This window comes from Blastomyces dermatitidis (assembly GCF_000003525.1).
Source record: "Blastomyces dermatitidis ER-3 genomic scaffold supercont1.8, whole genome shotgun sequence".
Classification (NCBI taxonomy): Eukaryota; Fungi; Ascomycota; class Eurotiomycetes; order Onygenales; family Ajellomycetaceae; genus Blastomyces; species Blastomyces dermatitidis.
The window spans coordinates 222,990-243,179 of NW_025544781.1; the positions used below are offsets into that span (position 1 = coordinate 222,990).

At 47.0% G+C, this 20,190-nt stretch overlaps 5 protein-coding genes across 7 annotated transcripts; 2 read left to right on the forward strand and 3 right to left on the reverse strand.

Annotated features, from left to right (window-relative positions):
• Positions 1–126: 126 nt before the first annotated feature.
• On the reverse strand, positions 127–783 carry BDCG_07065 (uncharacterized protein). The gene has a single exon (XM_045422828.1). It carries the CDS (start codon positions 644–646, stop codon positions 263–265), a length of 384 nt encoding a protein of 127 aa, XP_045278384.1. The 5' UTR covers positions 647–783; the 3' UTR covers positions 127–262.
• A 150-nt stretch (positions 784–933) lies between these two features.
• On the forward strand, positions 934–1,896 carry BDCG_07067 (uncharacterized protein; the record flags this gene model as incomplete). Its single annotated transcript, XM_045422829.1, has 1 exon — positions 934–1,896. The coding sequence occupies one exon, from the start codon at positions 934–936 to the stop codon at positions 1,894–1,896; it is 963 nt and encodes a 320-aa protein (XP_045278385.1).
• A 548-nt stretch (positions 1,897–2,444) lies between these two features.
• Positions 2,445–4,631, forward strand: BDCG_07068 (ER lumen protein retaining receptor). Its single transcript, XM_045422830.1, has 7 exons — positions 2,445–2,744; positions 2,875–2,933; positions 3,013–3,079; positions 3,153–3,358; positions 3,435–3,685; positions 3,803–3,842; positions 3,909–4,631. Exons 1-6 carry the CDS (start codon positions 2,723–2,725, stop codon positions 3,837–3,839), a joined length of 642 nt encoding a protein of 213 aa, XP_045278386.1. The 5' UTR covers positions 2,445–2,722; the 3' UTR covers positions 3,840–3,842; positions 3,909–4,631.
• On the reverse strand, positions 4,492–9,776 carry BDCG_07069. Of its 2 annotated transcripts, XM_045422832.1 has the most exons (6): positions 7,236–8,612; positions 6,515–6,995; positions 6,320–6,442; positions 6,146–6,200; positions 5,922–6,061; positions 4,639–5,777 (listed from the first exon to the last, which is right to left on the reverse strand). In XM_045422832.1, the coding sequence occupies exons 2-6, from the start codon at positions 6,934–6,936 to the stop codon at positions 5,297–5,299; spliced, it is 1,221 nt and encodes a 406-aa protein (XP_045278387.1). In that variant the 5' UTR covers positions 6,937–6,995; positions 7,236–8,612; the 3' UTR covers positions 4,639–5,296. The 2 variants fall into 2 exon arrangements, with proteins under 2 accessions (XP_045281955.1, XP_045278387.1); XM_045422831.1 differs by having other exon boundaries at positions 4,492–5,777; positions 6,515–9,776.
• A 2,677-nt stretch (positions 9,777–12,453) lies between these two features.
• BDCG_07070 lies at positions 12,454–20,171 on the reverse strand. Of its 2 annotated transcripts, XM_045422833.1 has the most exons (4): positions 16,983–20,047; positions 14,598–16,921; positions 14,255–14,454; positions 12,454–14,148 (listed from the first exon to the last, which is right to left on the reverse strand). In XM_045422833.1, the coding sequence occupies exons 1-2, from the start codon at positions 19,465–19,467 to the stop codon at positions 16,329–16,331; spliced, it is 3,078 nt and encodes a 1,025-aa protein (XP_045281956.1). In that variant the 5' UTR covers positions 19,468–20,047; the 3' UTR covers positions 12,454–14,148; positions 14,255–14,454; positions 14,598–16,328. The 2 variants fall into 2 exon arrangements, with proteins under 2 accessions (XP_045281956.1, XP_045281957.1); XM_045422834.1 differs by lacking the exons at positions 12,454–14,148; positions 14,255–14,454 and having other exon boundaries at positions 14,459–16,921; positions 16,983–20,171.
• Between the last annotated feature and the right edge of the window lie 19 nt (positions 20,172–20,190).

The window sequence follows — 20,190 nt, forward strand, 5'->3', positions numbered from 1 at the left end:
GCTTTCTATTAGCATATTTCTATGCTATGGTTGGGTGATGAGTTAATCACTGCAACCCCTCGTATCTCCTTTCCTGCGACGCTTGAGATCCAGATAAGCGCCCTTTGCGAAACATCACGATGGATCGTGACAGAGATAGAAGGTTTGGGAACTCCTTTTTAATCAGTCCCATTTCTGGCCCAGTTGGATTAATAGCTATCGCTTGAGCCAGCCCAGACATATTGTGACAGCCTGGCTAATGGTTGTGGATATTTGCGACCTTTTAGATACGATGATGGGCGTCGTTTTGGAGAAAGCTACCGGCCTTCAGATCGAAACCGTCGACCTTCTCCTCGTGGTGATATCCGCTATGGTCGCTCGCCTCCGCTGAGGGCCCGCTCTCCATTAAGACCTGCGGCTGATACCTGGGCTCCTGATCGCGGGAGGGCTCGCAGCCGGTCACCGGGTGCCTTCCGGCGCCGTTCAAGAAGCCCGCTTTTTCGTGGTAGAGACCAGGTTTCCAGTTACAACCCCAGAGGCAGGAGACCGTCGCCCGGCCGTGATATTCGTCGGAGTCCCCCAAGACCCCGACGCTCTCGAACCCCACCCCGATATCCGCGGGAACGGAGTCCGTTTCCTCTAAAGCGGACTCGAGACCCTTCGCCATTCAACAGTTATCACCCGCGCTCTCCAAAAAGAGAGCGCGTCGCATCTCCTGTACGACCAAGATATGAACGACCGCGATCGCCGTCGCTCTCTGAATATGCGCGGGGGCTTCCACGTGCGCGTTCACGCAGCCTAGAACGGCGCGAACCGCGGCGAGAAGTTCCTGGTGAGCGGTCATGGCGACGCCGGTCACCCTCGCCTCCGATCGCCCTATCTGGCCACAACTCTGGTCAAATTTCGACAGTTACGTCACGAAGGTCGTCCCCACCGTTACAAACAAATGACGGAATGAGCCTGCCACGGCCCGGGCAAGTCGCACGTTCACCTGCCAACGTACCAACACGAACTCAATATGAAGCCCGACACCCGGCACCATCTCCTTCCCATCCCATCAGATCGCCACTGCGACCAGTCGAGCCGCCGCGGGGCCCTGCTGCTGGACCACCGTCTCCTCCTAAAGGGCCCGGTAGGCGCGGACCTTCGCCTAGATTACCGGATAAACCTTTGAGGCCGAGTCCCGGGGGGGATAATGAGCGTGTTGAAAGCCAATTGCAAAATATAAGGCCACAGGGCCCCTCGGGTCCCTCTTCGCCCGGGCACCAGAATGGCGCGCAAGCGTCAAGAATCCCCAGTCAACCCCAAGCTTTCAATAAGCCGCACTCTGTAACTCCGCTGTCCGCCCCTTCGCCTGTCCAGCCGCCAACCGGCCCTCAGGCTCGCGGAACGAACATGTCGTTACTTTCCGTACCAACGCGGCCCAGAGGTGGCCCTCCTCCTAGCTCTGCGAGGGACGGCCCCGGTCCCCGCGAGGGATCATGGCCAGGGCCAGTTCGACACAACTCCCCGCCGATGTATCATAAAACCCCTACTGGACCCCGTGCCAACTCTAATTATGAGTCCCATCGCCCGTCTTCGTTTCGGCATAGTAGTAGCTCATCCACCCCCTATTCCCACACCCGTCCTCCACGTTCTACCAACTATCTCTCAGGGCTACCTCCAATAGTGCCTGGTGGGAAACTGCTGCCGTCCGGCTTGGATCCCAGCCGCGAAAAGCGCCTAGCACAACTAGAACTCGATAAAGAGAAACTCCTAGAGCAGATTGAGGAAAAGCAAAAGGCCAAGCGGGCGGGACTGAGGGAATGGGAGAAGCTTAGTAGAGAAAGTTCTACGGGTGCACTGAGGAGTGAACTTGCCGAGGGCCATTTACAACGAATGACAGAGGGAGATGGGTTGGGCGGATCTGCTTTTTAATAGTGAATTTCTTTTTTTTAAATTACGATAATACTCTTCTGTGTCGTGTATTCTTTTCGGATTTTTTTTTTCCCCTTGTTTTGGCGGTATTTCATTGTTAGTCAAGGTGTTACTGAAGAAAATACATCGAGTCATGGGGATATTGTTCTGCAAGCGACGCACATTTCTCTTACGTTTATTAAGATTAGGTATTAGGATCAGGTCAATAAACATATTGTTCAATTGGATTTAACTATCAAAAGGGGTCATCTAGTGGGATAAGCAGTGGATTTGCGTCGGGACCGAGATACCAAAACAACATAATGCCAGGATTATGGATAACTGCAATGCACACCAAGCAGCGACATATATTTATTCTCCAATCTCCCGACTATATGTAAAATATCTATAGACAACCTGCTTGGTTAACTTTGTAGCGCTTTTCCCCTTACACAGACAGTCCAATAACTTCAAAAGATATGCAAGTCACGTGGTATTCGGATTAAAGAAAACCCGTTCGCCGGCTCCCTGGCGCGATCCAACCGCCGCAGCCAAACCAAAGATCGCCGTGGGTTAAGAGGCTTCGTGTCAACAAATCGAACTTCAAGAACTGCGCTCTCCGCTCCCGAAGCGCCCTCTGCACCGTTAAATGCCCAGTTTCATATGGCGTTCTCTGCCTCTATAGTCCTCCTAGAGAATCCTCAGACTCAAGAGCCTTCTTTACCTCGGTGGCCCTGTTGCCATCGCGCCATATACAATTTTTGATTAAAAGCTTACTGCCAATTCCCCCTGTATTCCCCGATCAAAACAATTAGCTCCGAAACCTTCGCTATCCCTCGCCGCCAACATGAATATCTTCAGGTTGTTAGGTATGCGCCTACCATATGTCGCAAATGCTTTTTTATTAGAGCCCTTCGACCGAAATTGTGCACTACAATTGCTCTAGACGGATATTTAATCGCGTCCGAATGGCTGACCTTTGAATTTTTATACTCGCAGCGGATTTCTCCCATCTGATCTCCATATTGATTCTTTTGCAAAAAATGAAATCATCCAGCGTACGCATACCTCTACCCCCGTGAGATTTACGGCAAATCCACTATATTGCTACCATTGCGGCGGCTGATTTGGGTTTAGAGCTGCTCTGGAATATCGTTTAAATCTCAAGCATTATATCTTTTCGTCTATATTACGCGATACTTAGGTATGTCTGGTTTTAGATTGCTCAATAACAGAAGGGGTATCGTATGGTTATTAACGTTGTTCCCATCAAACAGATCTTTTTTGGACCTTCACCGATTCCGCCTATAATACCGTTTTTAAACTCCTATTTATCTCTTCCTCAGCCTATACGCTATATCTCATGGTCAACGACTACAAACCCACTCACGACCCAAACATTGATACGTTTAAAGTGCAATACTTGTTAGGCGCAAGCGTTGTGCTCGGTGTAATATTCCCGCCAAGATATGAATTTGCTGAGGTATGACAGTCACCAGATTTATACCGCTCCGTGTATGTCAACCTCCGTTACTAAGTATTTCACTCTGCTGTTTTAGATCCTCTGGGCATTCTCAATCTGGCTCGAATCCGTAGCAATTCTCCCACAACTCTTCATGCTACAACGCACCGGGGAGGCGGAAACGATCACGACACATTACCTCTTCGCTTTGGGCATTTACCGGGCGCTATATATTCCCAACTGGATATATCGATATTTCTCGGACGGCTTCTTCGAACCCATTTCGGTGATTGCTGGTGTTATTCAGACTATTCTCTACTCGGACTTCTTCTGGATTTACTATACCAAGTTCGTTTTTCCTCCCTTCTGTTCCTTGCATATAACATTTTATCTTCGGATATAATTGTCTCCCGGGCGTATTTTTGAGCGAGTTGATTCTAACCGGTTTTTCTTATTTGTGTATAGGGTTCTAAAGGGCAAGAAGTTTACGCTGCCAGTATAAAAAGTGAGTTCTTAAAGGACATGTAAAATGCACTTTGTAGTATCTGAGAATATTATTAACATTTTAAAGAAATAAGTAACAAGGTTTCACAAAAATAGGGGCACTGCCATTGTTAGGCGTGAGAGGGGAGATCTAAGCTCTACAAACTTGTATCATCAAAAACAGTTCATTGTTTTTCACTCTCTGTTCAGCTTTCTTTCTTTCTTTCTTTTCTTTTTCCCCATTTGTATCATCTGGGAAACTCATTTCTTTCTCCCCCATCTTTTTATATTACTTCTATATACTGTTCTTTGCTTCCTTACCTTTTTTCTCTTCTTGACGACTTCATTTGCATCCACCCTAGAAGGGTTGGACGGCAACCCCCATTTTGTTCTATATTTTTTACTTTAATGACACTAATGATGGGTTTATCTGACGCCATTATATCGCATTAATATCGCGGTCTGGGTAATGACTAGGAAAAGAGAGCTATATGGGTTTAGGAGTTTTTTCCTTTTAGTTAACGGCTAAAATCCCAAGCAGCTGTTCCTACTATGCTCACGGCATAAATAATTCATCGCAGGAACAGACCTTTCTTTTGAACCATTTCTTCAACAAAATAAGCACATCCGCCGGGCAATGCTGCAAAATTCTTTTATTTTATTCGTGATTGATATATACTATACCCGTGAATAGTCTGACTAATCGTAGAAAGGGCTCCTTATACAACACAGGAGAGGAATGGAAAAAAGGGGGTGGCAAAATAAAAGCAGGACGCAAAGTTTTTTTAGCCACACGGAAAAACACACAACAGACAAAAGAGTATATGAAATATATGAAATTAATAGGATCTATGAGACAAATCATTGGATTGGAGAAGAAAAGGAAATACAGTGAGTTATATAGCTTGAAAAAACACAACTCCTCTCAATTTAGTTAATTTTCTGAGCCTTTTCAAAGTTTGCAAATTCTCCTGCTGGCGACCCCTGTTACTTTTCTTTCCCATAGCACCCATCCCATGTATTATATGAACTTTTCGTAATCGGACAACTTAGGAGAGAGAGAAAGAAGGCTTGAGTGATAGAAATATGAAAGTATTTTGTTTTTTCTCCCTCTTGTAGCGTAGCTTTTGTATATTTTTCCGCAAACAATAAAAATAAAATAAGATAAGAAAGTAAAAAAGAAATGATGAAAATATTATAGTTCCTACTCAAGGTCAAAGGAAAAGGGCCTGAACATTTAATGGAGGGAAAAAATGGAATAAACGAAAAAAGCAAAGACAAAAAAGGAAAGTCAACTACCATACCTACCCAATACCCATATCATGCCAAAATGCCAAGTGACAATAATCCCATTATCGATACCAATTACCAAATGCTGAACTCGATAAAATAAACAAGCTGCTCTTAGTGATTATCTGTTAACGTACTCATAGCCCACGTATATCGGGTAGCCGGCCCAACAAAGGTTGTGTCCCATCAATATTGTGACTCGGGAATCCCATGAGCTTCTTCATACGAAGTATGGTAATCCAGATGCGGCAAATGCATTCCTCCTCCCGCTATGCCTTCTGTGGTGCTCGAAATGGACCTGGGAAGCGTACCTAGCCCAGTCGGAGCTAGCGGGTTGACATGATGTTGGTACTGGCTGCTGTGATGCAGATGATGGTGACTACCATGGCCATTGTGGCTGTGACTATGACCGTGGCTATTGCTATGGCCCCAGCCAGCGCCTTGGATGTGGTGGGAATACTCGCTCTGCATTCTTCCATTTGCAGCGCTGGAACGGCTGATTACAGAGTCGCGTCGTGAGCCTGGTGGGGAGAGAAGTTGAGGATTCGGTAAGGTTGTTAATTTTGGAGAGCCCCTGCGGGAGTTCGGAGGGGTTAAACGTGAGCCCCGGCGAACCTGGCAAGTTGGGCAGATTTTAACGAAACGGGAGATTAGTTCTTTGGGGACCCTGTTTGTATATATATGGTTAGATTTATCTTTTTCATTCTCCTTTCGCCCTGTTCCCTGTTTATCATTGCCATTATATATATGTCTTTTATCTCTTCCAGGTTGAGTGCGCTTCCCTCTTTCTGCTCTAATGCAGCAAACATACCAAGAATATATCCTCCGAACCTGAGCCGAGGTCTTGTCTCGACCTCCGTGTTGGCATTGTTGATGTGCTCTTGTCAAAATTTTGAACAATTTCTCCCGAATAGCAACTGGTTTCCCCTCGTGGCAGATCAACCGTTTCGACTGAATAGGGCATTCATCTAATCAGTGGGAAAGCCTATCTATATATTTGGAGGATTCACTTTTAAGAAAGAAAGAAGGCCATACATCAGGTGTTCTCCCATCGTTCGGTTCAAGTTTGAACATCTTCTTGACCCAAAATCTAGAACGCACAGGTAAGTCAGCATATGCAAAGAATCGTAAAGGGTTTTGATAGGTCCACGCCGTGAAAAATAGCAAATGCCTGCGTCATCCTGCAAGAGAGAAGAGAGTGTGTCGTACCGAAATTGTGCCGACTCAACACCCGTATTTTTAGGGTCTATGAGCACCGTTCTGATGTTTCGCGCCCTTCTTGAGTGTATCAAGGCTTTATCTTGCTTTTTGACCGACAGGTCCTGGACGTAACTTAGAAGCAGGAAAGATATTCTGTCAGAAATAGAGTTTTTATCTGTAATAGGGAGGAGGTAAAATAATCACCTAGCCACAAGTTGGTCGAATTCTACAACATCTGGGAAGCCTTCCAAGGGTGGTAGCACTGGCTCAGATGCCATCGATTGCTCATTACATGACTCTTGCCTCTCAATCTCGACATCCCGAAGCGGGTCTGGAAAGGCAAGGTACCTGTGGGGAGTAGGGTATCTTGGGTGGGCAAGATACTGAGGGGGGTAAGGGTAGCTGCTAGTCAGGGAAGAATGCTGTTGCGTTTGATGATACATTGAATGCGATGTAGCATAGTGGGGACTTAAATGGGAGCCTTCGGAAGAAACCGACGAGGTTTGGCTGTACGGAGAGAGAAGGTGAGTCGAGTATGAATGCAAGGACGGCTGCGAAATCCCATATTGGCTGCTCGGAGTGTAGGTGTAGTCCTGCTCTTCGCTAGGGGAATAAGTCTGGCTCATCGTGAGATAGGTCGGTTGATTAGGCGGGTGATTGGTCGACAGCAGCAGGTTCCTCCTTCCTGTAAACGCACTATCATCAGGAGGATTCTAAAAACGCCCAGTCACAATAATGGAGCCGAAGCGGCGTCCCAAGAACCACCTTTCTATATGAGGAGCTCTAGTGGGGGACGGGGCGGGTGATTTGATAGAGAGGGGCAGGGCCACGAGAAAAGCCTGGCACTTTCTCTCAGGAGTAGGCCGAACCAGAACCTGTAAGATGCGGAGCACCAAAAACGAAAAGAGAAGAACGAGAGACTAACAGTAGAGGAATTTTGGATTGGGCTTTTCCCCGGTTCATAAAAGATTCGGGAATTCCTCAGCCCTGTCGAAGAAATATCGCAATCAATCGGCTGGGATAGAATTTTCCTGGAAGATAGCAGAGGAGGGGGGTGCGACGTTTGTTCGACTTCAGCACATATGGATAATATCAAGAAGGAATAAACAGAGGATCGTTTCGCTTCTTATATAAACCGAAGGCACAGCGATGGAATGTTCTCTGTAGAGACGGGCAGGGAGTTGATTTAATAGTAATTGAGAGCTCTCGCGGCTGAACTGAGTCCGATGGTGCCTCAGGGGTACAGCCAGCAAGGAGGACAGAACGAGGGGGTATTTATTTAGAGACAGCAAATGAACCTATGGGATACATACATCCAGAGCTCGAGGACATGGAGGATAGTACTGGGAAGAGAAGACGAAACAAAAGGGGAAAGGAATGGGGCAATAATGGCGGACCAATGCCGGCGATGTACCACGAGCTGATTTGCACGATAGGAGCACAAGCGGATATCCAGCGAGGGGCATCTAATTATTGGTAGACAGATGTGCAGTACATACGTACTTGGATAGAAGTGGTGGGATGGTTGAACCTCCGTCAAGTGTCTGCCGCCGAATGAAGCATTTGTCTGGTCGCAATCGGCACCTTCCGAGCCGGATATCTATATATATAGAGCGTAATATAAATATTTTCTGTTGCCTTTTTTTATTTTTATTTATTTTTGAAAGTGGAAAAGAAGACCAGACCCAACTAACTGGCTGTTTCCACGCGGTTGGGAGGGATAAAGGGCTCGCTGTGTGCTCACAGTGAGTCCCAAAGCAGGGCGGTTTCGTCGTCTTTGGCTCCCTTGTTTCTGCAAGTCATACCTCCGACGACGAAGCCCGCAGGGCAGGGATGCCGCGGCGGGCTGAGGTGGACTCGCAGAAGAATTATAAGTGTAAATATATCATAGGCCATGGCAATCACTGCTCGTTATAGCGTATGGCCGGGCTTGCGGGAGACAGCCACGTTGAGACCTGCTCACCCAGGATGTTTCCGGAGCCTGGCTGGCAGTGAGTGTAAGCGGTATAACTTAACTAATACCTGACTTGAACTTGACTGTGACGGACCCAATCGAGGACAGCAGAAGTTGGCGCTGTCAGTTGTCACCAAAAGTGTCTCATATAGTGTGCTCGGAGTGTCTAGCGTGAGGGTGCGAGATGACAATCACCGTTAGCGGCCAGACTCGATCTCTGAAACCTGCACCAGGAACGCCTTGGTTGGCCGCTGTGACGGGGTGGATAAGGAGCCTGTTGGCGCTGGCTGTACCCCGTACACACGATCTACGTGGAGGGGAGTCGGCGAGGGTAAAGTAAAAAATAAATATAAATATATAAAAAAATGATGCTGCCATAGAGCCAGTCATTCGTCTCTGACCACATACACAGTTGCCAATTACAACCTCACAATGCGCCTTTCCGTTCCATGAGAGCTGCACAATGACCTACAAGCAAAAAACCTTGTGTAATCTTCTTGTCTGTTTTCATGGGCCCCTCGAGAACAACAACAGCACTTCCTTATCCAGTATGATCCTTTTTGCAGTCGATATACGGAGTAGTTAAGCTAACTCCCAGAGGCGACTACACGTATATAATAATAATAACAACAGAAACAGGAGCAGCCGCAGCAGAAGCCTCTAACTACCTAGTGTAATGTCTGTATACATACGCACACACACACACACACTCTCTCTCTCTCTCTCTCTCTCTCTGCTTGCTGACCAACAACTCCGATCCAGCATTCCGCGTGCAGACTTCAAGTGCCTTTGTGGACACGCATAAATAAATAAATAAATAAAAATTGCTGTGAGTGCGGGAACCCGCATCTGAACCAAGCTCTGCTCCCTCTCTCTGCTCTGACCGGTTGAAGCTGCTGATGCGTCCCCGTAGGCACCTCTGGACTTCTGCCGCCCCCTCGACGGATTGGCGGGGGGGGGAAAGCAGCCAATAAAGCGTCGTATGGCGCGCATCTGCTGGCCGTTCTGTCTGTCCCCTCCAGCAAATCCCACTGATCAATCCGTGCGTCCTTGCCTCGATCTGGTGCCGGGAGATGGGGGCCATGGAATGTCTATCCGCCTTATTTCTATGGCTCAATATATGCCTAGACTTTAGACCATTATAACCTGGTCGTGCCGAAACGATTGAAAGGTGAGAAATAGGTAGGAGTAAAAATAAGATATTACCATGTTAGCCGCATGATCACCGAGATATTGGGGCGTGGAATGGTGGCTCTGGTTTCTTGCTTGCTCTTGGTTGGGATAGGGTGAATGAACCCTTTTCAAAAATATACCCAAGATTGGCTTACTACCGACCTGTACTTTACATCCTGACGGAATTACGAAATGTGGGATCCTTAGGGAAAGGAGGATATGCGGGATGTGTTGGGTGAACAGCGGTGTACAATACAGCTTGGAGAATATGATAGTTATTTATGTTTGTCGACATCAAGCTGCATAGAGTTACGGAGCAAGCCATTTAACTTGAAAAAGGAGAAAAAAAAAAAAGAAAAAAAAAGAAAAAAAAAAGGAACATCCAGCATTTGCATCGTTAACTAGCCTCTGCTCTAACTAGTAAACTAGTAAACTAGTAGTTAGTTAAACTGGGGACGCTGAGGATTTCTTTTTTATGGCGCTCGAGATACAGAAGAGGATTTAAGCGCGGCTCTGGCTCTCAATAACGACCGAACTGTTTTTTGCAATAATATTAAAAAATAAATACTAAATAAATAAAAATTCATAAGCTGCTCATATGCAACTGCATTGAAATATTTCCGATGGCTCTTCTCACTACCAAAATACCCAAAGAGCGCTGTCCAAGTATTTCTTTTCCGTTTGCTTCACTGATTAGACTGAAATTCGCATCAGCCTGTGGAGGCTTGTTGGGCACGAAAAGTGACTTGCATTTTGCCAGCATTTGCTCCAGCTGGCCAAGTACCTCGTTTATCATCATCCCCCCCCCCCACTCGCCCGGAGTGCTTGCTTTTTTGTTTTTTGTTTTTTTTCTCTTGATTTTGATTTTTCTTTCTCCCGTCCGCCTTTCTGAGTCAGCAAAACCATTCCCTGTACATTTGTACTGTACATACATCGCATCTGCTGGTGTTGTTGTTGTTGTTGTTGTTGTTGTTGTTGTTTGTTGTCGTCGCAAGGTGTTGTTTGTTCGACTAAACAGTTGAGTGAGCTGTTGTGTTGTTGGTGTTGTCCTTTTTCCTTTTCCTTCCACCCTCCCCACATCAACCCTGGGCCATTCTTCTCGACCTAGCAAACACAAGAACACAATTGTTTGGGCTTCTTTGCCTGGGTCCAGGAGCGAGACAGAGAGCGCAGATAGATAGAGTCCAACTACTGTGACTGTGTTTCCTTGAAAGGGAACTACAGCGTAATAACTGGTGGCTTGTTCTGGACGGGGGGCGAGTCCGCGCGAATCAACATATTTAGGCCTGAAATGCCATCTCCAGCTCCCTCCCCTTCCTCCCAGGAGCTATGTATGTACTATACATAACTCCCACCATCCATCCACGATTCCAACAGCACGCACAGTCCTTGAAACTGAGGTTGTGCGTTGATGTTGTCGTTCAGGCCAGGCCGTAGGACCTGCATCCCCCCAATATCGGGACCTCATGCATGGGCGGCATCCGCTGAAGACCCAGAATAGAACCACTTGAAACTGGCCTCGATATAGCGGAGTCACAGAACAATAGAACCAATTGCAGCCAGCGTGGCTTTTCCTGACGATTTCCTTCTTTGGTGCCTGGCGTTGCAGGCATCTGGCGCCTTGGTCATTGTGCGCCTCAATAATACGTTTGTTCTGACGCAACCAGAAGTACCGGGGAGTACTTGTGTGTGCTGTCCTGTTGAATCGTCTGCTCAAGGTTCCCACGTCTGTTAATAAAAGATGTATCTATTTCATCTAATTTCTATATCTATCATCTATTTGACTCGCGCTGCAACGGATGGCGTTAGACAAGTATTCATTTTCATCCACCGATTGATGATCAATCTCTGCTATGTCTTGTTCATTATTCCCAAGAAAAAGCCAACAAAATAAATTTCAGGCGCCCTGCAGCTGGGGGAAATCTTATACATAACTTCTATCAGCAAATCGTCCGGGCGACGATGGTTCAGACCATCATCATCTGCAACAGTTATATTTTTGCTCCTCCTCACCTATATTTTCCAATTCGTTCATTGGCTCCTGTTATCTCCGCATCATTTGCTAACTACTTATACAAACGGCCAGAAAATATATTCTATTCTGGGAATTCTGACATTTATGTGGAACCGTGGCGGGCTTGTGTTTCGTCGGTATGCCAAGTGTATTTAATATATAATTTAAATATATGAGGCATAGTTACCTTTTATTAAGAAGCAAGAGGGGAACTCTGCAGCTTCTGTTCCAAGATTCCAGGCAACGGAGGCTCGGGTTCTATCTACCCTTCACGGGACAATTTTTTTTTTCTTTTTTCTTTTTTCTTTTTCTTCAGTGTAACTACCGCAATGCACCATGCAAATCTCACCCTAACCAAGAAATTGAAAAACCTTCGCGGCCTTTGGAAGACGCATCAACATCGGCCCATCTCGACTACCTGAGCCCCATTCTCGAGATAATTCCCGATAATCCGTATTGCCTTGAGCAGTTCTTTCTTACCGTTTCTTCAGGTAATTGGCTACCACAGAGGGTTTCAAAAGCTTACAATTTTCCATACTCTCTGAAGGCTTCTCAGAGAATTTAGACGACACATTTGAATCTCTACAGTGGAGTCTGTCCATCGCATCTACGATGCCATTCCGTATTTAGCGCAATATACCAAGTGCCAGTGATCTATCTGCATATCCCTTGAGAAATCCCGCTACGCTGCTCACGCGCTGCTAACAGGGAATCTCTCAACAGTCCTTTTGACATCTGTTGTTATCTTCTCCCCTTCGCCTTCTCTATAAAAACAAAATTTTAACGACACTTTTTGCCGATGATCTCATTGGCTTTTTATGCCAGGCACACCTATTTGTGTAATGGGAGGCTCGGTTGCCTTCAGTTGCATCTTGTACTTGACAAACTTCTGCAATGTTTTACCAGGGCTAGATTGGCCGCTCTGACTTCTCGGACCTAACGTTCTTTGAGGTCTGACAAAATATACTAACAGGGCATCTTTGCAAAGATATCCTCTGGGGGATGGATATTCAGTGGGTATCCTTGTTTATTGATACATTTCTCAAGCTATTTCGAGCTTTCATCAGGCCCTTTATTTGTGTCCGCCTCTGGTGGCAAGTTTAAATCTATCAACACTGCCGGATGAGATCCTCTAATCAGTTTCACAAGAAGGCGGGTAGATTTATATGTGGTCTTATGTCACACGTCTTGATTGACATGACGCAACAAGGTGTTTTGATTAAGAAGCTATTATGAGGCTCTCTAACAGCATTCGGATGCTCGGGACAAAGAAAGAGCAAGACAATAAATGGGCCAGAAGACGAAATGGGACTGGCTATAATGCATGTCATCGTCCTCATCTAAATAGCCACTCCCTTCAAGGATTCTTCATCCAGAGACTCAAAATTCGGCATTGGACGGTTTTTCGATACAGTTGGTGTTGTGAAACCCAATCAGCAGGCGCCATTCTATGTTTTTTTTTCGCCATCGACCTACCTTGCCAAGCGGGGAATCATTCTCGAAAATCCGATCTGCTGCTATCCTAGATCTGGAGATTGGAGATCCTTGAAAACTGGGGCCTGCCTGCGAATTACGAGACCTCATATACTACAGGGTTTCTCAAGCTACAATCACTGCCCTTTCACCCAGGCTACCCTCCAGGTTGGGTGAAAACAGAATACAAGAAAATACAAAACAATCCCCCTATCAATCAAGCTGTAGGTAGGTATCCTTGCTCTCTCTCCCGGACCGTCTCTTTTTATCTTTCTCTACCAGCATGGAAGCCTCTAGTTGTGTTCTTGTGTTGCAAAGGGGGCGCTGCTCAAATTTCAATTCAAGCTCAGCGTCATTGTCCAATGGCTTAAGGGAAAGCACCTATCCATCTCCAAGAATGCCATTCATCTCCCCAGCCACTGTCAAGACTGAAAGTGGATCTTCCCATCTTTACCAGGGGCACCCCTGTCCCTGGTCACTCAGTCCCTCTATCCACACACACACACACACAGACACACATATATTCAATCTCAACGGATTAGTTAGCGATATCGAGGTGACGAATTTCAATAACCCCCCCTCGTATGGGAATTTGCTGCCACGAAACCAATAAATGCTCAGCAAGCGGCTTTACAGTGTTGGTTACGATCTGCCAACGTCTACAAATGGATCGAATCGATCAAAAGTGGATGGGAAGGGGGGGGTCGTTTCCATGGGACTACGCAAGTCCAAATCGAAAGGCCTAGTCCAACCTTGCCCATGCCCAGTGCTTCGGGGAGCATCAGACTTCTTACAGAATGGACCACTCACTAGCTAGCCAAGCAGCCAGGAATCCAATGGCATCGTTCGTTTTCAGATCAGTTGTCTTTTTCCCCTTTTGCCCCCCGCAAGGATGGGGCGCAAGTGGATACAGCTGACAGTTTACCCCTTCCATTTTCTGTCGTTCCTTTTCTTTCTCGCTCTGTTTTGCTCTTGCTGGAAAGGAGATGCTTTTTATGGTATTGTTTTTTGACGGCTATGTAATGGTGTGCGCAATTTTACACGTCGAACCAGCATCTAACATATTTCCAATGGACGATACGCTTTATGCAAATAAGTCCAAACTAACCCGCGCGGAATCAAGTGCTGGCCGTCAAATGGGCCTTCAAATGATAGGAAAGCAGACTGAGAAAGAAGTTGATTGTCCGCAGTGGGAATTCTTCTATTGCTTCTCTCGGCTTCCCGCTGGTAGGACCCTTCCATTAGCTTCGATATAGCTATTGTATTATATTTCTCATGGAGATATATGTATGTAGGAACCCTTGCATGGAAAAAACGTGCGTGGACGTACTTTTGAGTTACTCAGTGTCATTCTGCATAGTCTGTGTATAGTAGCGGGTACTTTAGCATGAAAGGTATGATGAGCGCATCCTGCTTTTGTGTCGTGTGGGAGGTTGTACCAGGTACTTTTTCTTTTACACAGATATCATCCAATGTGCAACATTGCACAAAAACTTTATCTACCTCATATGACACCAAGGGAGGTTGGATCTATCGAAAGAGGAGGCAATATTAGAATATAGATCTATCTATCTATCTATCTGTATATATCTGAAAGGAAAAAAGTGCGTGTACATCAAATAGATACGGAAGTAAAAATTACAAACACGCATAAAAAGGGGAGGGGAGCTCACCGTCCTAACTAACTGGAATGAGAAAAGAAAGAAGCAAACACACTTCCCGCCACAGCGCCCGAGAGATGTGTGCATTACACCTAGCATGCCGTAGCTCGCAGTAACCGGTCCAAGACCGAATGCAGCTTTTCTTTTTTGAGTTGGCTCTACGTGTGCCTGAGGTACCTAATTTATTTCGATTGAGCCTGGCTCTCACGCGCTCACTGTCACGCTGCAAACTCGAATCCCCCATTTTCCCCCTTCCCTTCCCTGGTGTGCTTTGCTTTTGGAAGCCCGGCCCAGTCGGGAGTATACTGTTATCCATGGATGCAATGCTGCTGAAAAATGCCCGTATATAGCGTTATGCGGGGGTGCCCGCGATAGATTCAACGATCGCTTTTCTGTCATTTGATCCTTTCATGTGGACTTGTTGGAAGCGAGAGGATGCGGTTGGAAGGGAGTGGCGGGAAGAAAGAGGGTCTGAGGGGGAAGTCGGGGCCTAATGGGCATAGGTTTCATAGAACTTGATTAACATCCAGATCTTGGGGCGTTCTTCTTGCTTGTGGCCTAGTCTGTAGAGGAAAATACGCAGCATTTCGTCTGAGTGAGGTATTAACTCCAGAAGGTGCTCAAGACAAGGTAAAAAAAGATATCACATCCATTACCTGCAAGCAGGCGCAAGCATACATGACGCTCATTATGCAATAGACATGTATGCTTACGCCTGCATTGTTTCCGGCCTTTCATCCACTGAGGCTGTGTACGGGAACTGCGTTGTTCCTGTGCTGTGAGCATAAAAGAACGGAAGGAGGCCGGATATTGTCCCATGCCTTGCCAAGTCGGCTTTTGGTTTCAGGACATGTAATCGTCATCCGCCTGACTAACCCGCCCTTCGCCGACAGTCGACCACAAGGAATAAAGAAAAGGCAACTCAAGATGTCTTACCGATGTAGACGTTCAGAGGATCGGGAATCGGTATGTCACTGCGAGCGGCATTCGATATCAAATAGCTGTTGGTCGAGGAACCGGAAGTCTACTGCCACGTATCTGGAGAATGAATTGAGACGTAGTGTTGTTTGCACCCCCGTCCACGGCTTATGGTGAAAGTAATTTAAGACAGAAAAACATTCTGGACAGGCGAGGGTAGACGAATAGCGGTAACCGAGAACATCTGAACATTCTATTGTAGTAAAAGCAAAAATGAACAAACTCAAATGGTCGGCATAGTTAAATGGTTACTAAGTACAGACAATACATGCATCGGTAGGTGAGAAAGGGTGCGTGAGCAAAAGCAATGACAGGGAAAGGAGCACAAGAGGGAGCAACGGAAACTAACAAAGCCAAGGGATACATATATAATAGGAAACTCGTTCAGGGGGCAACATTGATAGATAATACACGATTGTCAAGCGAGGACAACTTTTGTTCTGATTTTTGGGGATTTCGTAAAGTCATCAAGGGCATGCATGGCATGCAATTAGCCCTGGGCAATCATGGCGGCATGTTCGTCGTAAATGCTCTATCGTAACCAAGTACAAGAAGAGGGGATACAGGAAAAGGGAAAGAGCTCATGGCCAAGTCATCCGAAAATACTACAGAGACGGTGGCATGGGTCTATTTCGCCTATAAAGTGGGAATAATAAAAAGAACACGAAGCGAAATTAGTGTACGCCATTGAAGTCTATGGACGATGTCTGCTGCGACAACAGCAGCTCATTATAGGGGGTTTTTCGAGGAAATTAAACGGAACAATTAGTTTCTACCCGTCGAATGGGTACTCGTGAGATCCGATCTTACCATATCTCGAATCGCCCATCTCCATCCATCACCATGCGCTGTGCGGTCTGCGGTGACCCACTTGCTCACCTTCCGTCTCCACTTTTCTTCTTCCGCACGCTGCCTCTTGATGAACTCTGGGCCAACATCGAATTCCTCCGTAATTGGCCATTCATCGGATGATTCACCAGCACTTTTGTCTTCTAGGTTAACGATATTATCCAGGGCCGTCATATCGCTCGAGGTCTGCGCTTCTCTCGGGACATTATATGACTTTTGCGGACGTTCTTGTAGATCATCTAGGCCTGCTAGGACTTCTTCCTCGTCAGGAGCGAGTGTGATGTTCTCCTTGCCAGATTGGGTCGCGGCAACTTTTAACCAGCACATGCGCTGAGGATCAAATACCATTCCCCCTACGATTTGGACGCCAGATGTAGCCCCAACATGAGTGATGAGGGCAGGTGCGGCTCTGGGGGATCTTGGCGATGGGATTTGTTCAAATTCAACTGTTGCATTTTCATTACCTTCCCATTTGTACGTTGCCGGATTGTATCGCATTCCCTTGATGGCTGGACATGGCATAAGTTATACGAGTCACAGAAAATGTGACATTGGATATTGATAACTTACATTTTGCTTCATGGACGCCGGCACCCATAGGTTTTATAAGATGGGGTTTATGGTCACCTGACCCCTTTCCACGACGATTCTTTATGGAATTATGAGGCGGAGGCCGTACAGGGCCTGGGGATTTCCAGTTTGTACTAAGAGGGACCAACGGTGTAATCTCACGATTTTGCGCAAAGGTCATTGAAGCAATTCGCTGCTCTCTGGCATTTCTCGAGGCATTGGTGTCTCGCGCAAATCGAGGAGTAAAGTCGTGCTTTGTAGGGCTGGTATGGGGGCGTGGGATTGGGTTGTGGGCCATGGGGGGAGGTACAATATGGTACTGGCTAAGTCTGTTTCTCATAGACCTGGGAACACCATACTTTATCGGATGTTTGACAAACTTGCTCTCTAGGGAAGCTGAGGTTGGAAGATCATCGAAAATGTCCAACTCTGAGCCATCGCCAAAATTTCTGCGCCTGTTAGGTCTGGTAATCGTTTGTTTTACGGTAGCAGCTAAAGATTCTGGGCCAAGATCAAATCGAAAACGCCCTGGAGTTTCCGGATGGTCACGGTTGGAGAGTCCGGATGTTGAACGCGGGTTCGAAAATAAGTCTGCCGAGCTGTCCGAATCGGTACGTCGATAATGTCGGGGAGTTTTAACGTTAACATGGTGGGACTTATTGTGCGCTGCTCCAGCTGGGAGAAAAGGAACAGAGGGGCGACGGCCGCTAGCCAGGCGAGATTCAGCGGTGGGCGTTTTAGGACGAGACGAATTTGAGGGCCTAGTGGTGCAATCTTGTCGAGAAGGGGGTCGTGCAATGGGTGTTATCCCGGATTGTACGTTACGCAACGCTGGTACGGATCGCTTTGCTTTCAGGAGCTGGGCATTGGTAGTAGTGGGTGGGCTCCGCAACGTATCCCCAGATGTCCTGTTCCCTAACGATCTACGGCTCGGAGTCTTTTGAGGTGGAGACATTGATGGTGGACTGGGAAGAGGGATACTTGAGAGAGACGAATGGGTACTCTGGGTACTGTGGCCACTTAGACGCGAATGTGGCCGTCGATACTTGGGAGGTGGCGCCCCACTTTCGGAGACTGGCTCGAGGTGGGTAGAATGAGGGCGTTCATGGCCGGATAATCTAGGTATTCGAGTGGTAAGGGGTGTTGGAGGTTTGTTGGTGAATGTGATGCTGGTGGCGGTACGCCTCGCTGGGCTAACAGGCCTGGTAGTTTTGAGTTTGATATTACGGTTCAGAGTCAGTTTACTCGAATCAAAAATCTCACCATCACCGATTTCAATGCCAGAAAAGAAATCCTCATTAGGCGGGGCGGCACGCTTTGGGCTTTGTTGTGGCGCAGAAGTTTGAGGCGAATGTGACAACTGATATTGCTGCCTCCTCTTGATAGCCTGCTCAAGATCCAACGGGCCATCTGGCAATAGGAGGCCATCAAGTCCATCATCTTCACTTTCAGCAGTTAAGCAACTCGAGACACTTGGACTCAGTACTGAGACTGTGGAGCTACGATTAGAAAATCCGTCTCTCTTTGTCCCACCAAAACGCACTCCAATGCTACCCTCCGCCCAATCAGTGTCAAGGTCATCAAGGGAAGGTTCTAGAGATTTAATTCTGTCTTTTCTCGTGGAGAGTTTCAAAGGTTCACCATCAGGAGGGAATTCCAGATCAGACTCAAAGTTTTCATCGTCTTCAGTTGGTTTTGCCGTAGGTGTTGGGAGGATGGTCTGTTGCTGCCGTGATTTTGCAATTTTGATAGTTGGAACATCGTGGAAAGAGCTGTCGTCCTCCGTATCACGAAACCGATCTAAATTGGTAAAGTTCCGTTTCCGCGACGGTGAAAGATTGCTATTGTCAGTGATAAACGGATCGGAATCCAAATCTCGAGATTTCACAGGACTTAAGTCAGCAGGTGACCCAAGCTGGCGTAGCGAATCTGGGAATATCTCATCGAGATTCAATTTCAGTTTGAGGTCCCCCTCAACACCAGACAAGTCGAGATCTTCTGACCAATCGTCTCCTAGGGTCTTTTTGATTTTTCTGCCACCAAGGCGCTTTATCGTGCCACCTAGCAAAGCCGAGCTGGGTACATCAGCAGGAAGCGGAATGCCGGCACTTTTGGCAGAGGCGATTGCGTCCTTTGTTGCAGCCTCATCATTGTCATGTAACAGCAATTGCCAATCCTCCTCATCGCCACCATTAGAATCCAGATCAGATCTGCAGGAACGACGAGAAGATATAGAGTCACGATGGCCGGATGGCCGGAAGGAAGACGATCCTGCCACAGAGGTACCGGCCGAAACAGTACGGAACTGGATATAATCATTACACTGTAGATCTTCGTCGTCATCCCAGCATTCGATTGCTTCGCCCGCTTGAGATTGGCGCAGCCTCAGGGGAGATGTGTCCATACTGAAGGAACCTCCAGCCGGATTGGCTCGTCCGTAGCTGTTGTAGTTCGTGTATCCAAGAGAATCTAATTCTATCTTCATAAGATAGTATCAAGTAGAACTTCTTGTGCCTGTTGGTGAACTTAGACGTTGACCTCGGCAGACACGATAGAAGGGAGGATGACAAGTCATTCCGTGTTGGCCTCGCCACCTGACTGATATTAATAGGTTTCGGGTAGGTTGGAGGTGGCTGGGCCGAAATCAAAAGAAAGTGTTCGTTGATGGTGTAATTTTTTTTTTTAAGGGCTTAAGCGGTCGATCTTTGGAATTTCAACGAGCAACAGACGAGAGCTCTCAACCTGGCTCTCTTCATGTAGAGTAGATAAAACCACTGTGGACAAAACTCGATTAAACAGGTTATACAAGGTCGGCCCAGATGGTTGAGCTTAGGCGGAACTTGGATATTGGGCAACTGACCGGGACAGCTGGATATAGTTGGGATCGAAATTGTTGCGAGTTGAAAGGAAGAGGGCGGGACAATGGCTGGACGGTAAAGTAGCCTGAGAAGCGGTAATGGAAGTGCAGCTGGAGGGTCGAACGGTGAGACTCAATATAGCATCCTCGTCGTCGTCCTCGTCGTCGCTCGTTGTCGGTGCTTGATGCCAGGGCAGGAGGAGGTTGGGGACAAGCGCGGAGTCCAAACGCGCTTAGGCGGCTAGTCCGGAAATGGTTCTTTAAGCGAAGGACCAGCGCCGCGGCGCGTCGGCCCCACGCGTAACCCTGGTTCAGTATCACGTGCGTATATGGTACGTTTGGTAACTTTGG